Source organism: Pholis gunnellus (genome assembly GCF_910591455.1).
Source record: "Pholis gunnellus genome assembly, chromosome: 22".
NCBI lineage: Eukaryota > Metazoa > Chordata > Actinopteri > Perciformes > Pholidae > Pholis > Pholis gunnellus.
Genome location: NC_136549.1, coordinates 4,704,695 through 4,724,035, shown reverse-complemented (window position 1 = coordinate 4,724,035; position 19,341 = coordinate 4,704,695). Strand labels below are relative to the sequence as shown.

Below are 19,341 nucleotides of genomic sequence, written 5' to 3'. Positions count from 1 at the left end.
ATATAATTGGTTAAAATCCTCGTCTTTGGATAAACCGGATATCACTCTGACGCAGATGCTAGGTCTGATAGAGGTGGTTTTCAATTCAATTTAATCGCGTTATTAAATACAATAATACAAAATGTGTTAAAGTCAAGTTGCTCAGATTGGTTTAAATTCACTCCATCATTCTATTACAGACAATGTGTGTTTGATAGTCAAACCTCTTGTGACAAACAGCTCAAAGACACTTTTTGATCTTAATTGATTAAAACATGATCATATTTAATCATACTGTTGTGTTTACAGAAGTTAAGAGATATAATATGAGCAACAATTTGGACCCGCTCAAGGATCTGGAGCCGAGATTAGGGACCACTATTTGTATATTAACTGTTTGCCCAACTTAAATCACTGACAAGTAATTAGTGGATGAAAAAGTATTCAGCTCCTCACTGCAGTAAACGTACTAATAACATACTGATGAAACAATAATCCACTACGAGTAAAATACCTGCAATCAAAACCTTAGTCAAGTATGTTATTATCAGCAAAATGTACTTTAAGTGCAGAAAGTAAAAGTACCCGTGCAGTAAAATGTACATTATTTTCAATCTGAAAATCTTAAAAGTCAGAGTGATATCCGGTTTATCCAAAGACGAGGTTTGTAACCAATTATATGTAGAGATACAAGGGAGACTGGGTCCGCCCACTTACTGTCAAAAAGAAAAACTACTCGCGAGCGAGCAGGAAAAAGACTCACTCACGAGCAGGTTTAAACTTCGCGAGCGACTTTCGCTCGTGCGAGACGGACTTTTGCTCGCTGATATAAAAGCGCTCGTCAAAGTAACAGCGCGGCTGTTTGATTTTCGCTCGCGCATGGATCTCATTTGCGCTCTCGGATTTTGACAGTGATTTGCCTTCATATTGACTCACCATTCTGAATAATGTTTTAGTGCTTAGTTTTTACTTGCTCCCATGTCCTCTTGATAGCTGGGTTGCAACTACATGATGGTTGAAAGCACTCATAAATATATGACAGTATTATTAGTACACCATAGCATATCATTATTGTAGAAAATGATTAAGGTGGACTCATGATAAGAATAGAGAGAATCACACATAATTTATTTTCACTGCTTCAATTGATTGAATTACTGATTATGAATAATACATATACTGATACGCCCATACACAGATTCGCACACGCATATTCAAACTCAGAGATGGGCAAAAATACATCAAATTGTATTTTGATACAAAATACAAAATACCCCCAAATAAATGTATTACAACAAAATACAAAATACAAAATACTGGTGCCAGAAAATGTAACAAAATACATGTATTTTGTATTTAAAATATAGGAAATACTTTTTTCTAGATTTTCTGTTTTCTCACAATTTGGTATAGCAGAGCATTCAGGTTTGGGCTATAATGTACACAAAGCTCTGGTGAACCCCACAAAAAGGAAGAACAGTCACAGAATGTCAGTGTAACTAAGAAAAGCTATTAAAAGAACAACTTGATTAATTATGTATATATATATTTTTATTAATGGGACTTAACAGCCCATAAACTTTGGCTTTGTATCAACAAGAAAATATTCATCACATATGACATACAAGATCCCAATCTCCCTCTTCCTATAGCTAGTGTTAGTGAAAGAGGACACAGACTAGACTGAACTCAATAGACTTAAAATCAAACAAAGTATTTATTCTTAACAGGAGTATTCTGACGCAGCAGATCGATACGAGCTTGGACCTAAATCAAAACTATCTGTGACAGCAAAGAAAAAGGCGCTCCCCAAGGGAGAACACAAAACTATATAGTCCTTAAGGGCATTTTGTGATTGGTTGACTATTGTTAGAGGCGGCTCTTGGTTTAAACTTTCTGAGAGCCTCATTGGTGCAAAGGACGTCCGTCCCTACCGGCACCCGGATAGCCGCTCCAGCGATGAGTCAGATCAGTGTGTGTGTGTGTGTGTTTGAGAGTGTGTTCTGAGGCCAAGGTCGCTTAACTGCTTCTTTGTTGAAACTGTTATTTTGTACCAAGCAGTGGCAAGACCGGGAGTACCTGGTTTCTGCTATTGGTCAGTTAACGATGGGCCTCTGCATGGGTGAGAATCACTGCAGCCTCACTCTGTGACTTACACTTAAAGACATATTATGATTACTGCACATAGCATATGGTTTAAGCTTCACTAAATGTGTTTACGAATACATAGCAGTGTTTACAAATATATAGCAGTGTTTACAAATATATAGCATATTTGTTTAAGCTTATTCTTAATGTGTTTACACTAGCTACTCGACTGATAAATTAACTTGCTAAACACTGGCTATGCACTAGCCTAGACAGCATGCTAGCGTTATTAGCATGTTAGCATCGATCGCTAGCTTGATATTATAACCATCACCATGTATATACAATAATAGGCTATGTAGCCAGACCCAGACATGAGTTATACATCAAGCTAGTTGACATCTGTCACACTCAGATACAATATTTAACTTGACAGACAATCCGTTGAACTTGAAGTTCTGAAGACTGAACTCGTGAACTGTTTTTTGTTTCGTGGAGAAAGTATTTTGAGTATTTTAAATACAAAATTACTCCACTCTAAAGTATTTTGTTACAAATTACATTAGATTTTTAATCTGCCCTATCAAATACAAATTACAAAATACTCAAAAGTAATTGAAATACGTATTTCAAATACAAGTAATAGAAATACTGCCCATCTCTGTTCAAACTCCTAGTTGTATATGGTAAACTACACACACATGTATATACACATATATATAGTACATGATACATAAGCGCATACAGTACATATATCCTCATAAGTATCTATTCATTCGTATCAGTTAGATACTCTTTGGGCTTGTTTTTATCTACTTATTCTGAAAGAGTTGAGATAATAATTTTCACTATAAGATCTCATTGGATGATGCATTCCATTAAGCCTACTGCCAGCAGGCACATTTAAAGAAATATCATCTGATTGATTGGGGTGATGAGGCACTTAAAATTAACCTATACATTTTCCCAACACTTACGCATTTAACTTCCTCATATGCGTTCATGATCATCTCCTGCTCATCAGCGGACAAAAAAGAGGCTCTTTCTTTGAGTTTATTGGCCGTTGTACTGTTAGAAAATCATAGTTTCTGGTTCGAATTAACGAGATTGTTTGAGCGCGGATCAGCCTTTGAGGACCCGAGATAGCCTGACACCAATCATCGGGTTAATTTAAGCTGGATGATAGGACATTTGATTGACTTAGTTGAACCACGTACGAGGAACAGGGCCCAAGCCAGAAGGGGGCGATAGCGGAGCAGCTGATGTCACCCACTCTAACCTCCAGCTGTTCTGCTTTAGGCAAACATTTCACACTTAAGTCCTTATAAGCCTCACAAATGTGCCTTCTGATACAAAATTGATAACTTAAAACAGATATTTAGTCCTTTTGCACGTTTAGGAAATACAACTTAGCTCCAAACACTAAGAGAGCCCTAAAGCTCTCTCATTCATTGTAATGTTATTTAGTTATTTCACATCTGAAAGTCTGTGACACATTCCCCTGCACCTCAGACAACAGTATGTTGGTTGATATATCTTCTCCTAAAGACATCTAACCAACATGTTTCATTACAACGGCTTACTTATAAACTCATCTCTACATTTCAGGTTCTTTGGACTTTAGTTGGTGTTAATGAAAGAGGACACAGACAAGACTGAACTCAAAATACTTAAAATCAAACAAAGTGTTTATTCATAACAGGAGTATTCTGACGCAGCAGATCAATACGAGCTCGGACCTCATCAAAACTATCTGTGACAGCAAAGAAAAAGGCGCTCCCCAAGGGGGAGTCACAATGATTTATATGTTCTTAAGGGCATTTTGTGATTGGTTGACTATTGGTGGAGGCGGCTCTTGGTTTAAACTTTCTGAGGGCCTCATTGGTGCACAGGATGTCCGTCCCCACCGGCACACGGATAGCCAGCCGCTCCAGCAATGAGTCAGATCAGTGTGTGTGTGTGTGTGTTTGAGAGTTCATTCTAAAGCCAAGGTCGCTTAACTACTTCTTAGTCGAAACTGTTATTTTGTACCAGGCAGTGGCAAGACCGGGGAGTACCTGGTTGCTGTTTTGTATTAGATAATGAGGGGGCCCTGCGCAGGTGGAATACACTGCCTCACTCTGTGACTTTACACTTAGAGACATATTATGATTACTGCACATAGCATATGGTTTAAGCTTCACTAAATGTGTTTACGAATATATAGCAGTGTTTACAAATATATAGCAGTGTGTGTTTACAAATATATAACATATTTGTTTAAGCTTATTCTTAATGTTTACATTGGCCAAGACTAATATTTAAAGGCAGTTTAAGATTTTATTGTCATGAACACTTGTATACTAAAAGAAGAACAGTTCTAAACAAGTTAACAAAAAGAAACATGTTTAATAAAAATAATTTGATGTAGATTAGTTCAGTAGACACATCATATATTCTACAATAAGAACATTTCATATCATTATGCCTTCAACACAGAAGCAGATCCACTCTGCTCAGTTTCTGGAGATTCTCCACGTGAAGTTGCTTTGCTTAAATAGCTAGCTACTCGACTGATAAGTTAACTTGCTAAACACTGGCTATGCACTAGCCTAGACAGCATGCTAGCGTCATTAGCATATTAGCATCGATCGCTCGCATGTTAGCATCGATCGCTAGCTTGATATTATAACCATCACCATGTATATACAATAGGCTATGTAGCCAGACCCAGACAAAAATTATACATCAAGCTAGTTGACATCTGTCACACTCAGATACAATATTTTACTTGACAGACAATCCGTTGACCTTGAAGATCTGAAGACTGAACTCGTGAACTGTTTTTTGTTTCGTGGAGAAAGTATTTTTTGTTACAAATTACATTAGATGTTTAATCGGCCCTATCAAATACAAATTACAAAATACTCAAAAGTAATTGAAATACGTATTTCAATTACAAGTAATAGAAATACTGCCCATCTCTGAGCACTGGAGCAGGCTTTTAGCCTCCAAATTAGCGCTAGTGGGCAAAATGAGAAATGGCTCTGATTGACTGAACCTTTCACCCAATCAATCTGCTGTTGCTGGGGTGGAAACGGACAACAGGACGAATCCGATTTGACTCTTCTGATACATCAAGTTTGATTGGCTCGTTGTGTTACGGCTTTGGTATAAATACCGCCTGTGAGCTTTTTACTCTGTCTTCGACATCTTGTCTGAGGTAAGTCAATGACTCATGTATTTAGCTAGCTAGCTAGCTTCTTCTTTCTCTGTGTGTGTGTGTGTGTGTGTGTGTGTAAAGTCGGAACACTGTGCTAATGTGCTCCTAGCTTCTCCGCTAGGAAGACCTAAAATGGCTGACATTTCAGATCGTCGATGTGATATTACTCTGTGAGACAGATTTTAGTGCATGGTTGATGTGCTGCATACGAGAGGACATTTCTGTTAGCATTAGCTTCATAGCTGGGTTAGCTGCTGTGTCATGTAATGGTGGAAGAAGAAAATTATATTGGATGACTCATTGGTTGAAATTTGGTTGGTTCAATATTACTCAAGTACAGGTCATAATTTTTTGTTTTTAAAGAAAAGATGCTTGGATTTTGACTGAAAAATATGAAGAAATTTACTTTTTTTGTCATATTTTTAAATAACTGCAATATTACTGGGGGATGTGATCTTTAAAGGGTTTAATCTCTACTTTAATGCACATACAGTACTGTGGTCTAACAAAGGGAGGTGTGTGGAAAACTTAGAATATTGCTTTTAGCTCTTTGTTAGATAAGACAAAATGGCTGTGTTGTTAAAAGGAGGCAGGAGTTTAGTTCAAAATCACTGTAACATTTCTTAATCAGTCTGCCTCAGTAGCGTTCTTCCTTTCAGCAACTATCTTAAAATGAGGTTCATGTTAACAAATATTAGGTCTTTCCATCCCAAATACAGAAATGCAATTTTCAAAGGTATGTACAGTGGGTACGGAAAGTATTCAGACCCCTTTAAATTGTTCACTCTTTGTTTCATTGCAGCCATTTGCTAAAATCAAAAAAAGTTCATTTTATTTCTCATTAATGTACACTCAGCACCCAATCTTGACAGAAAAAAACAGAAATGTAGAAATTTTTGCAAATTTATTAAAAAAGAAAAACTGAAATATCACATGGTCATAAGTAGTCAGACCCTTTGCTCAGTATTGAGTAGAAGCACCCTTTTGAGCTAGTACAGCCATGAGTCTTCTTGGGAATGATGCAACAAGTTTTTCACACCTGGATTTGGGGATCCTCTGCCATTCTTCCTTGCAGATCCTCTCCAGTTCCATCAGGTTGGATGGTGAACAGCCATTTTCAGGTCTCTCCAGAGATGCTCAATTGGGTTTAGGTCAGGGCTCTGGCTGGGCCAGTCAAGAATGGTCACAGAGTTGTTCCGAAGCCACTCCTTTGTTATTTTAGCTGTGTGCTTAGGGTCATTGTCTTGTTGGAAGGTGAACCTTCGGCCCAGTCTGAGGTCCAGAGCACTCTGGAAGAGGTTTTCTTCCAGGATATCCCTGTACTTGGCCGCATTCATCTTTCCTTCAATTGCAACCAGTCTTCCTGTCCCTGCAGCTGAAAAACACCCCCATAGCATGATGCTGCCACCACCATGTTTCACTGTTGGGATTGTATTGGGCAGGTGATGAGCAGTGCCTGGTTTTCTCCACACATACCGCTTAGAATTAACATCAAAAAGTTCAATCTTGGTCTCAGCAGACCAGAGAATCTTATTTCTCATAGTCTGGGAGTCCTTCATGTGTTTTTTGGCAAACTCTATGCGGGCTTTCATACGCCTTGCACTGAGGAGAGGCTTCCGTCGGGCCACTCTGCCATAAAGCCCCGACTGGTGGAGGGCTGCAGTGATAGTTGACTTTGTGGAACTTTCTCCCTACTGCATCTCTGGAGCTCAGCCACAGTGATCTTTGGGTTCTTCTTTACCTCTCTCACCAAGGCTCTTCTCCCACGATTGCTCAGTTTGGCTGGACGGCCAGGTCTAGGAAGAGTTCTGGTCGTCCCAAACTTCTTCCATTTAAGGATTATGGAGGCCACTGTGCTCTTAGGAACCTTGAGTGCTGCAGAAATTCTTTTGTAACCTTGGCCAGATCTGTGCCTTGCCACAATTCTATCTCTGAGCTCCTTGGGCAGTTCCTTCGACCTCATGATTCTCATTTGCTCTGACATGCACTGTGAGCTGTAAGGTCTTATATAGACAGGTGTGTGCCTTTCCTAATCAAGTCCAATCAGTTTAATTAAACACAGCTGGACTCCAATGAAGGAGTAGAACCATCTCAAGGAGGATCAGAAGAAATGGACAGCATGTGAGTTAAATATGAGTGTCACAGCAAAGGGTCTGAATACATATGACCATGTGATATTTCAGTTTTTCTTTTTTAATAAATTTGCAAAACTTTCTACATTTCTGTTTTTTTCTGTCAAGATGGAGTGCTGAGTGTACATTAATGAGAAATAAAATGAACTTTTTTGATTTTAGCAAATAGCTGCAATGAAACTGAGTGAAACATTTAAAGGGGTCTGAATACTTTCCGTACCCACTGTATCTCAAACAAAGGTGTATATCTCCAATACAGAAATGACGGGAGCCATTTCTGGACTGTCCATCACAAACACAAGATTCAATCCAAGAGTATGAATCTAAAATGCAGAAAAGAGAGAAGCGCTATCTCAATCCAACCTTAACGATACTACCAGTAACATCGGTGTGTATGTATATTGCGACGTCTACGGGCAGTAGAAGCCACACTGTCAAAATTTCTTGCGAAATTTTCTAGTTTAACTTCATATCTTCATTTTATTTGTTTTAATTTAGGGAGTTTCAATCTTCCATACTTCACAAGAATTACACCCTTTAAAGGGGGCGAAGAGTGTACACATGTAGTACACATCACTTTTGAGAACGAATGAAATGATATTTTAAAATATTTAAAAAACGTACATGATGAAGAGATAAAATGAACCATGTAACCTATTTTAATCACTAAAAAAATATAAATATAAAAAATATATATATATATATATATACACAAAGTACTTCAAGGTACTAAAAGTATGACCACAATTTCACCTATTTCTCACCAGGAGAAGGCGCGCAATATTCACTGTTATCGATCCCAGCCGCGATCTACGGCACTTTTCAGACAAAGAGAATGTCCACGTGGACAAGCAGAACAAACTACATCGAACTATAGCTTCAGAATATTTCTACTTTTCACTGTTAAAAAGTTAAGCATAAATATTGAAACGCTTCGTACCTTTTAGATGTTTTTCTGGAAGAAAATCGGCCCGAAAAAAATTGAATCCATTTCCTGCATTTGCAGCTGCTCTCTCGCCTTCCTGCTTCAAAACAACTGAGTTTCTACGACCTACTATGACGAATGAATAATAATTTCAGTTTTGGCCAATGGGTTTGACCCATGGGGGCGGATCACAGTTTTCGATTATTTTATTGGCTTAAAATTCAGTCAAACAACTCAAAGAACGAATGACTACAATGCCCAGAGTCTTCCGGGTTCAAATCTGTGGGAATTGCGCAAATCGGCCAATCACAGGCTGAAACTGAAATTCTGACGAAAATTAGGTTTTTATATAGCACAGGCTCTCAAAATGATGCCAAACTGCTGTATTAGATATATTGAACACTATTAGTGATAAAAGAAGTGACATAAATAGTTATATAGTATTTAAAAGTACAATAAAACTGCTTCCAAAATCAGAATTGACGTTGGCTGACCTCAGCTGACCTGTACACCAGCATTGATTTCTCAGGCATACTTCACTCTATCAAAGCCAATTTGTTTTTTAAAAGGACTGCTGACATGTTGTGATATGATTTGAGAGAGTTTAAGCCTTGGTCTGCATCATTTCAAATCAATAAAAGTGATTTTTCTTTCAGGCGAACCTGACATTTTTTTATTTGAGCTGTATGTTATATTCATTCAGCATTAATTAGTAACATATACACTGATATGTACATATATAAAAAAACTATCACAAGTGTTAGTGTTATAATTCCATTGAAATTATTCAAATAGACCTTGTAGTTAGCGAGATAAGCCCCTTTCAGTACAGGTATGACATTTTCGAGCAGAGGTCTCAAAATAGGCTTAGGTTTAAACTTTTAGCTATTTAGATGGACGTGACAGTCAGAGTACAAAGGTTAAAAAAAAGCTTGAGGACACTATAATCACTTTATGTTCTTTTTTTTGTTGTATTTGTTTCAATTTAGGTATATTAAAGCTTCAACAGAGAAGCCCCTACTCATTGCTTTTTCTGTGCTCTTTTGGCACATGGGAGTGGTTCAGAAGAGAAGCTGTGACAGGGATTCATGGTCCAGTGCTGTTTGCTGTCATACCCTTAAAAGCCAAGCAAACCTGTAAACCTTGTAAACCTGTGAGATAAAGTGACAGATCACACTGCAATGAACAGAATCTCCAAATGAATCTCTGCTGAGGTAAGACACAGGAAATGCTTAAACAAAGTAGATATTAAGTTTATTTGATCATGTATCAGTAACCATTCTAATGTACTGTACATGTGTGACATTTTATTTTACTTCTACTACCTTTGTTTTATGCTACTTAATACTCCACTACATTTCAGAGGGAAATTGTGCTTTGTACATTACATTACATTTACTCGACTGTAGTTATTGTATACTTTCTTGATTTAAGATTTACATAAAGTTAAAGACATATGACCAGTTTATAAAATCATGCATTTAAAATGTGATGGAAATAAAAGTGTTGTGTGGCTTGATCCGTGATCGGTTCGGCTCACACCTCACGGTTCGGCACACTTCTGAACCGCAGATCAATTGAGTCTTTTTTTTTGTACAGTGTAATCATCATAGTGTGTAAAGTTTTACTGCTGCTGTTCCTTTTCAAGTAACAAGTCCCCAAATATCAATGCAGTGTACAGATGTAAAGCAGTAGTGTGTTCACGTGAACGGAGCACGCCCACTTCAGTAAGAAGATCGTTCCTCTATGAAGAGGAAAAGACTGACCGCTCACTTCATCACGGTGGAGTGGAGATTCATAGTCCGGTGAGAGTCACACAGACAGGTGCTGTAGACACGCCCCCTCTGTGAGAGTCACACAGACACACACCTGGTGCAGGTGCTGACAGAAGCAGTAGAGTGGAAGCTAGACAGGCCCAATAGTAATATCCCATATCCCGTATCAACATATCTCATGTTGCACTTAAACTTAACAGAATTGAGTAGTCTTGAATGTTTTTTTATAATTTATTTATTTAATTTTTTTTCAAAATGGACTTCTTCAATATATTTGTTTTCATGTAAGACTATAGCCCAAAGTTATTTGCTTTGTGTTCTTGAAGTTCTTTAATTAATAAATGGAAAGCAAAGTTATATTTGTCACCTCCCCTTTTCTTTGCTGATCCGAAAAATGATCCGAACCGTGAACCGAACCGTGAGGTTTGTGATCCGTTGCACCCAAGGGCGCACTTTATTTATAGCCTAAGTGGTGCAGAATAGATTTATTTTAAATTTTTTAATTTGTGTTGTCTTTTTTGGCTGCACAACTGAGAAAAGTTTTTTATATATATTTTGGATATAGAATATACTGTTACTGTATATTGGTATTTTAGCAGAACGTTTTTATTCATTTATTTATTATTATTATTTATTTGGTGCAGAATACTGTTTTGTATTTAAACAAAGGTTTTATTACCGTTATGTTTTAATCAGTTCCAAGTTACACAAATGTTAATATATTTTAAGGGGGGGGGCTGGCAGTGTCCCTACCAATGCTGAGACCAAACCTACGCCCTTGGTTGCACCCCTACCCAACAGCAAGATACATTTGAGCATGTATGTTAACACAAAGGATGAAGGTGTACTGAGTTCAGAGCATAAGTACAAGTGCTTAGGCATTTACACAATATACTAAGTAGAAATATATACTAAGTAGACATTTACCATTACAGTATACCACAGATGAGGACTGATCACCAATCATGAAGGCCATCGCTTGTTTAAGAAGGGCGTTCGGCACCCTCCTCCTCTTTCTGGCTGTCTTTGTCTTAATATTTGTGCTACGACACATGGACATTCTGGAGGTGAGAACTTTTAAGTTTTAGTGGGATCAGTTTGAAGGGTGGACCCTGTTTGAAATGTTTGATATTTGTCTGTTTCTGGATAATTTCAAATCCAATGGAGCCTGGCTACAGTAATGGTCTATGTTGCAAGATAATGCAGTTAAATGGTGTTATCACTCTCAATCCTGCATCTCTTCCAGTTAAAGGATAAAGCTGACAGTATTCTATACTTTAGATAACCTACTGGCTTCCCATTCGTTCTTACTGAAGACCTAAATCTTAAGAAATGGGTCGCAAATATATAGTTTATAAAAAGCCATGAGATGCCCCAAAACAGCTGGGCACTAAAGGGAGGACTTTGAGGTTTAATGGCTTGAATTCTCTCATCAGTGGAGTTTGTGAAACGACTAATAGTCCCTTTTCTACCGTTAGTGTGGTTCAATCCATTGTATATGCATTAAAAAAATGCGTCTTTCAGCTATGAAAGTCTTCCACTGTCTTGTTAAACCATTGGGCATGAAACATCCTCTGTAGTGCTTCTTGGCCAAAGACACAACATATCCCAAAATATGAATTTCATTTAAAAAGACCTTGAAAACCTTGAACATTTGAATTCCATGGGTCAATGTTGACAACAGAGTAAGGGCCATGGCGGAAGTTGAGAAGGGTGGAAAACATACATTTAAATCACTTACCAACTCTCCAAAGTCATTTTGAGTTTTGGGGAGGCATACATCTTCCCCCTTTGCACTTTTGCTGCATTTAGTTAATTATTTGTTGCATCTTTGACACCATCTGTCTCTCTTAACCCTCTGCCAGCTTCTGCCTAAAATAAAATCCACCTTCAGCATGCCGAGAGTCTCCACTCACACTAACATGAATCGCAGCTTCTGCACCTTCCAGTCACTGTCCCCTGAGGACGCTCTGGAGGAAAGTCTCATACTCGAATCAACTGCTTGGCCTGAAACTCCACTTTTGCCAGCTCCTATTTCCCTGGAGCAGACCAGTCATCCAGCTCACAGCAACTTCACCATTCTCCCAGGGAGGAAAGGGGGACAGTGGCATGTAGGGGATCAGCTGGAGGTCATGGTACAAACCTCTGACTTCCAGGGTCGTCCCAAGAAGCATGGGGGGGACTTCCTACTCGCCCGGCTGCACAACCGGAAGCTTGAAGCAGGTGTGGCTGGGCAAGTGGTGGATCATCTGAATGGGAGCTACTCTGCTGTATTCTCTTTACTCTGGGAAGGAGACGCACAGGTTGAGGTACTGATATCTTTAAAACATTTTTTTTACCAATTGTCTGTGAAGCCCCGCCCACCTTTAGTTAGTTCAGAGGAGGGTTTAAGTGAATAGACAATTCTCCAGAGATTATTGTCTGAGATTAATCTGGTTCACGATTTGAAGACGTGAACCTTTATAAGTGTGGCACTTCAAGTAGTATTACTGATATGACTGAACATGATTGGACTTGGTGAAAACTCTTGTTCTCTGTCCAATCAGGTGACTCTGGTTCACCCTGGTGAAGCCATCTCAGTGCTGAACAGGCTGAACGGAGAACAGCCCGACAGGATTTACTTCAAGAGCCTCTTCCGTTCAGGCTCACTCTCTGAAACCACCCTCTGTGATGTCTGCCTAAGGCCAACCAAGCAGCCGCTGTGCAACTACACTGACCTCCGTACAGGTGAGCCGTGGTTCTGCTACAAGCCAAAGAAGCTGAGCTGTGATGCCAGGATCAACCACTACATGGGAGGATCCAAAACAAAGATCCTCAATGCTAATGAGGAGAAGCTCTTTCGAAGGTGAGGGAGCAGAAAGACTGGTATTTTGTGTGACTTCTAAATATGCAGATCCAGTGTTATCTTTGTATCCCCTTGGTGGAATGTTTCAGACGTTTGTATACATGCAGTTAAGATTGAATATAAAGATGTTTTAAAGGTAATGCAAATCAAACAAACCAGTCTGAATCATACTTGTTGACTTCCATTTGGAACATTAGATAGTATTTGCTGTGTTTGTTTTTAAATTGAATTATTGTAAAGTCATTTTATTTTGGATGTAGTCTTTTCTAAACTTTAAGATGGACACTTATTATTTTGTGTCACTTGGAGGCAGCACAACAAGCTATTAACATAAGATCACCTTGTAAAGTAGATATGGCTAAAATGTGAGCAAACACTGGCCTATTTTATACCAGTTGACATGGAGACACATTAGCATTCATTTGGAGTTGTGTCTAATATTTATTCTCATTTTAGCTGTATTTTGGTCTTCACCGACGTCAGAGGGAAATATCTGCCTTAATCTAAATGTGGCACTTTGTTCAACCTGCTAGTCGCTAACATTGCCTGCCTGCTGTTTACTGGTTGTTAGTGCACAATTGACCCTTCACTTAGCCCCGACCCCCGCTGATACTCCGTCAAAATGTCAGAGCTACCATGGAGCCCACACCGTCACTAACTGCACTCACTGAATACATAATATCTAATCTTTCTAGTCAGAGTTGGCCAAATCTACACTTTGATTGACCAGTCTGCGTTGGATTGGCAGAACTAACCAACGGGTCAATTGGTTAATCAGCTTTCCGGCATGAAGCAGCTTGCCTGCTGCATCAATAAAATATGTTGATGAGAACAGTGAGACTCAACCAAAACAGTTTAGTTTGCCGGCCGTAAAACCAAAAATATGAAGTGAATGATACTAAAATGTTCTGTAGAAGGTAATCATCATCTCTGGGTTCATCACTGTGAGTGGCACCTTGCACATTACAGTTATTGGACCCATTGCTTATATGAAAATGATATAAATTAGTGCTGCTTTAATTCACAAAATTGATTTTTAGGGGTTACGTTTTTGTGATGTTGAATGAACTTTCAAGCAGTTGTTTCTCTTTTTAGGGCTATATTTTTCTAATTTTAATTTCTTTCAATTATTTCAAATGTTTCGCCTCTTGTATTTATGTTGTTAATGTTGTAGTGTAATTAATTAATGAATTACTATGTGTGCTTTTCTTCAGTGGTGTTAACTTGAAAGTCTCCATTAAGGCTTCAGGACCTGCTAGTGTCACCGTGTTGCCACAACAAGAAGGTAAAGCATTTAAAACTAACTCGAGAGAGTGACGTTTTTTATATAGAACCATTTCTTCTTTATTTCAGTGACAGTGTGAACCCCAGGTGACACGGCAATAACATCATTCTTTATTGTTCCCCATCCCTTGACTTTAGCAGGTCCTTTAATTCTGCTGCTGACTCTTGTGTTGGCTTATTTCCACTATGACTTATCTGTCTGTTGTTATTGTCTGACTACTCAGTATTTTGGCCCTTTTTGTATTAACAAAGTTAATCAATGTCAGACATGGTGAGTGAGGGTCCACTCAAGTTGAGTAGTATAGTGTGTGTGTGTGTGTGTGGGGGGGGGGGGGGGGTTTAATCAAGGACATGATATTGTCAACTTAGATAAGGGGCTGAATGGGGATGCAGTCAGTGGACCAATCACTGATTAACCATTCAATGGTTAATCAGTTATTGGTCACTGTTGTTCAGATGTCCTCGTGATGAACTCCTCCTATCCCATCATGTGCTCAAGGCCTTTATAAGTCGTACACAACCAACACTCTGGGTTCTTCCTCCTTCAGACCGCATTGCATTCTGTATGACGATTGAACCTTCTCTGCGCAGAGAATAAATACTTTAAAGACAAACTTGGTTTCTCAATGTTTCTTAATTTCAGTGTCATAGGACTCACTCGGTACTATTGAATAGTTTTTTTCCACCACACTGTTAAAAATTAGAGAATTTTCTTTATGGATCTCTGAAAGAAGGACTTCTATTTAGGACATAATGAGGCAGGATGCTCAGCCTTATATGATATTATTGGGGTTACTTGTGCTAATTTATAATGATAATGAACGTAGTACGCTCATTTGTGCACAGGTGACATTCATCATGCCACGCTGGTCATTTACAGTCATCTGAAGTTAAGAGCGTTTGCTGAATCTGACGTGGCTCCATCGTACGAATCCACCGAACGAAACAAAAGTTCAGATAAGAATATGAAAATGTCGTTGCATGAGGTCCACTGAGAGTAATGGTCAGGAACATTTTCTTTTTTAACTTTTTTCTGGCGTTCTCCTGAAGAGAGATTAACCGTATTCAGCCCAAAAGAGTGCTGGGAGCATGGAGCACTAGGCTAAAAGTTCACGAGAGTTGTTCTTCCTGTTAGCAGTGTTTATAGTCTCTCAGGAGTAAGATGTACTTCAGATGTTTATACAATCTCTTTATAGCTTGGTTTTGTTTTTTTCATGGGATAACCCCACCCTTATTCTTTAACTTCCTCTCAGGTCAACCACAGGAGAAGAGCAGCATTGTGACATCTGGACCCTCTGGTTATTACTACCAGGGTGTGTGGCGAGCACTAGGTGGCACCACAGTCCGCGAATTCAGCACTTCTGCCATCAGTCAGTGTCTGAAAGGCAAGGTGGTCCACATGTATGGAGACTCCACCGTCAGGCAGTGGTTTGATTTCCTCAACGCAGCTCTACCAGGTAGCTGATCCACAGGGATTTCTGGCAACAGATGATTGTGTTCCCACTGCTGCTTAACGTGTTCCCCCTGTCATACTTTCAGGTCTTAAGAAGTTTGACCTGCACAGCCCGAAGAAAGCTGGACCTTACATGTCCTTGGACTATGCCAACAACGTGTTGTTGACGTACCGCTTCCACGGCCCTCCAATCCGGATTGTCGTTGTCTCAACTAGCGAGCTTCGTTACATTGCTAATGAGCTAGATGGCTTAATCGGAGGCCCCAACACTGTCGTAGTTTTTGGCATCTGGGCTCACTTCGGCTCTTTCCCCATTGAGATCTACATCAGGAGGCTGCAGAGCATCCGCAGGGCGGTGGTGCGGCTGCTGGACAGGGCTCCAGGCACACTGGTCGTCATCCGGACAGGGAACCCCAAAGATTTAAACCCTTTTGTGTCGCTAACCAACAGCGACTGGTCCTCGCTGCAGTGTAACAAGGTGCTCAGAGCCATCTTCAAAGGACTGAATGTTCATCTGATAGATGCCTGGGAAATGACCCTTGCCCACCATCTGCCACATAACCTCCACCCACCACCTCCCATTATTAAGAATATGGTAAACAATCTATTGTCTTACATGTGTCCTCAAAAAGGCAGCTAGATGTTTGTTTGTTGAGGGAGAGGAGTGGGGGTGCATTTTTTTGTTCAGCAATACTCCAACTAGACTAAATACTTTTTTCTTTTCAACATCAGGCAATGTTGAGTGAACACAAAATAAACGGGACTTGATTGAAAGCGGCTCCAAGCCCACTTGGGTATTAAAAACTGCTGAATGATCACATTTAACACATACAACTTCATGTCCCGTGTCTTGGGATTGTCTCGCAGAATAACAGGAGACGATTGTTTCCTGATAAAACTAATTTTCGATTCGTCACACTGTTTCCATCTGCAGTCTGATATCTGATTTGATTTTTGCTAACCAATCACGAGAGACCAAGGTATCTGCCTGAATCCAACGTAATGTTAAGTCGAAATTGTGTAATTTTGTATTATTGTGAAATTCTCTCCATACAAATATTGTGACACCGCCAGCTTTAGAATTATTATTTGAAAAGTATCTTTCTCCATAAAAACACAGAATGCAAATAAGGAAATAAAAGATTGTGCGTTTGATTTAAAAGTAATTATTCTTGCAACAAGAGGCACAGTTACACAGTCACAAAGAGTCTGTAGAAGTGTGCGCTGCAAAGTTCATTTCACACAGAGTTGTAAAGAGAGTGATCAAGGGTGGGGCCCTGCGTACTGGAACATCCTGTTTCAGGCCGTGCAGGCTGTGGCAGTTAAGAAGCGCTTTATTTGTGTAGACACACAGATACTTAAAGCATACAACATGTGAATGTATACTTGTTATCCAACACATACAACTTCATGACCCGTGTCTTGGGATTGTCTCGCAGAATTGCAGGAGACGATCGTTGCCTGATAAACATAATTTTCAGCTCGTCACACTGTTTCCATCTGCAGTCTGACATCTGATTTGATAACCAATCACGAGAGACCAAATTTTCCGCCTGAATCTAACGTAATGTTAATTAAGTCAAAATCAGTCCTCGGGTGGACACAAGCACTTTTTAGGGGGGGTCAATTTGTTGATAACTTCTAAATAAATGCAAAATAATAGTAACAGTAGCACTGTGCACATCTTAAATACACACCAACACAGGAAGATAAATTAAAATGAGTCAATATGTCGATCGCGTTACTTTGTTTCAGTACAGTGGTGTCTAGAAAGTTGCTTCAATTATTTGTGTGAACGGGTATCCTGGCTTTCAGTTTAAGTTTGAATTTAATGAGTTTGGATGCAAGGATGCACTGTCGACACTTTCCCCTGTCATGCCATGGATATACTGTCATCACCTGAAGTCTTCATGATGTGCATGAACCTTTGTAGGAGGCTTGATCTCCTCAGACTACGAGTGCACGATCTCCTGGGGTCTGGCACTTACATGGAGAGGTCACCCAATGCAATAAGTTAGCCGCATGGCTTTTAAAGTCCTCTTCAGATACATAGTGAGATGAAGAAAATGGACCAAATATTTGTCAGAACAAGAAACTTGGCTGGCCCTCTTCAACCTCACACAGGTTTTTTTACTCTGTTCAGTGTTGATGCTCATTATCTTTTAAGAAGACCGGTCCTCTTCAAACAGGATGCTACTTCATCTGTGCAAATTATTATGGTTGACACGAGTGACGGACGACGTTGTTGGCGTGTTGCACGGTTGTTTTGATGTATTTTGTTTTAGTTTTTTCTCTTATTTATCTATTTATAATCAGCTGTAATAATTATGCAACAACAATTTCTTTAAAACCCTCCTGTTACCTTCAAATTTACTATCATCTTTTATCCTTGGGGTCAATTTGACCCCAGCAATTTAAACCTCCAGAAAATTATTATAATTAAAATTGTTACCCAAGTTTATGTGTCAGGTACTTTATGTTTGTTTGTTGACTACCTAAATAGCAATTTAAATAACCACCCACCCCCCTTATACATCCAGAATACCTGTTAGCGACTATGGAGAAATATGCAGATCACCACAAAATCTCACTGACTGACCTAAAATTGGAAAGAGATATCTTTTTGGTGTTTTAATGGCTTTATATTATTTCTAAGTACATATTTTTGTTTTCTATAACATTTGGAATGAAAAGCAATTTCTGTTATCAAGAATAGTAACATGTAACGAATATCACGTGACTCTTCACGTAAACTGGGCATGCGCGTGGGTGGAAAGTCCTCCGTTTTCTGTCCATCACCCTCCCTAAAGCCGCTAACCGTGACTTCAGACGGCGGCTCCATAGGTCTGATAACGCTGCTGGTCAGGTCACGCCGCTTGCTAATCGCTCCAATAACCGCTGCTTCCTCCGTAATAATGCAGACTTTAACTGAACAACAGCTGCTAGTAAAGACAAAAAGGTCAGCATCACCTGGTAGTCGATCGGTAATCAATGTTGTTTGTCAGCTTCCGGGTAAGGGTCACGTGATAGGAGTGTGGTGAATCAGGGAAGGACACGTCATGACTGCTAATAACCAATCAATTAGCGAACGCGGGTGTGGGCCTCATCGTTTCTAAATGTAGCCGTTTTCGACTGTCCACACGAAAACGCAACCCAGAGTTTTCAAACTTATCCGTCCTCTGGAGCGTTTTCAAACTCCTCCGTTTTCGGTGCTGCCAGCATAGAAAATCGAAAATGCCAGCATAGTGTTGACACTCAGTGTAAACTTAGCAAAACATATGCATTTTCAAATGGAAACGGAGTAGTGTGGACATGGCATCAGAAGAGGAAAGGGATGACTGGAGGGGTCAATGGGGAACTTGAAACTGCTTTGTGTTATTGTAATATAAATACCTGATGTTCTCCACACCCTGTGAAACTGGATTCTTTGCTGATTCCTCTGCAGACTGCGTTGCAGTCTGTATGACGATGAAAGCCTCCTCTGGCCAGAGAATAAATACTTTAAAGACAAACTTCTTTCCTCAATGTTTCTTGTTTCAGTGTTCAGTATTATAGGACTCACTCGGTACTATTGAATAGTTTTGTTTTCCACCACACTGGTCTACCTCTTCTGTCTACGCCTTTGGGGCAGGGCTGGAGTTGGTTGGCTGGTTGGTGT

General features: G+C 39.5%; 1 protein-coding gene across 1 annotated transcript; it reads left to right on the top strand.

The window, feature by feature from the left end:
* Positions 1-10,113: 10,113 nt before the first annotated feature.
* Positions 10,114-16,854, top strand: LOC306714065 (NXPE family member 3-like). The gene is made up of 7 exons (XM_079183994.1): positions 10,114-10,131; positions 11,037-11,168; positions 11,973-12,410; positions 12,648-12,946; positions 14,161-14,231; positions 15,484-15,687; positions 15,770-16,854. Exons 2-7 carry the CDS (start codon positions 11,067-11,069, stop codon positions 16,321-16,323), a joined length of 1,668 nt encoding a protein of 555 aa, XP_079040120.1. The 5' UTR covers positions 10,114-10,131; positions 11,037-11,066; the 3' UTR covers positions 16,324-16,854.
* The last annotated feature ends 2,487 nt before the right edge of the window (positions 16,855-19,341 follow it).

Bases quoted from the DNA above. Each gene is read 5' to 3' on its own strand.
- LOC306714065 (XM_079183994.1), top strand. From the start codon at position 11,067: ATGAAGGCCATCGCTTGTTTAAGAAGGGCGTTCGGCACCCTCCTCCTC. The intron at 14,232-15,483 runs GTAAAGCATTTA...ACTTCCTCTCAG, and splicing joins CGTGTTGCCACAACAAGAAG to GTCAACCACAGGAGAAGAGC. The intron at 15,688-15,769 runs GTAGCTGATCCA...TCATACTTTCAG, and splicing joins CCTCAACGCAGCTCTACCAG to GTCTTAAGAAGTTTGACCTG.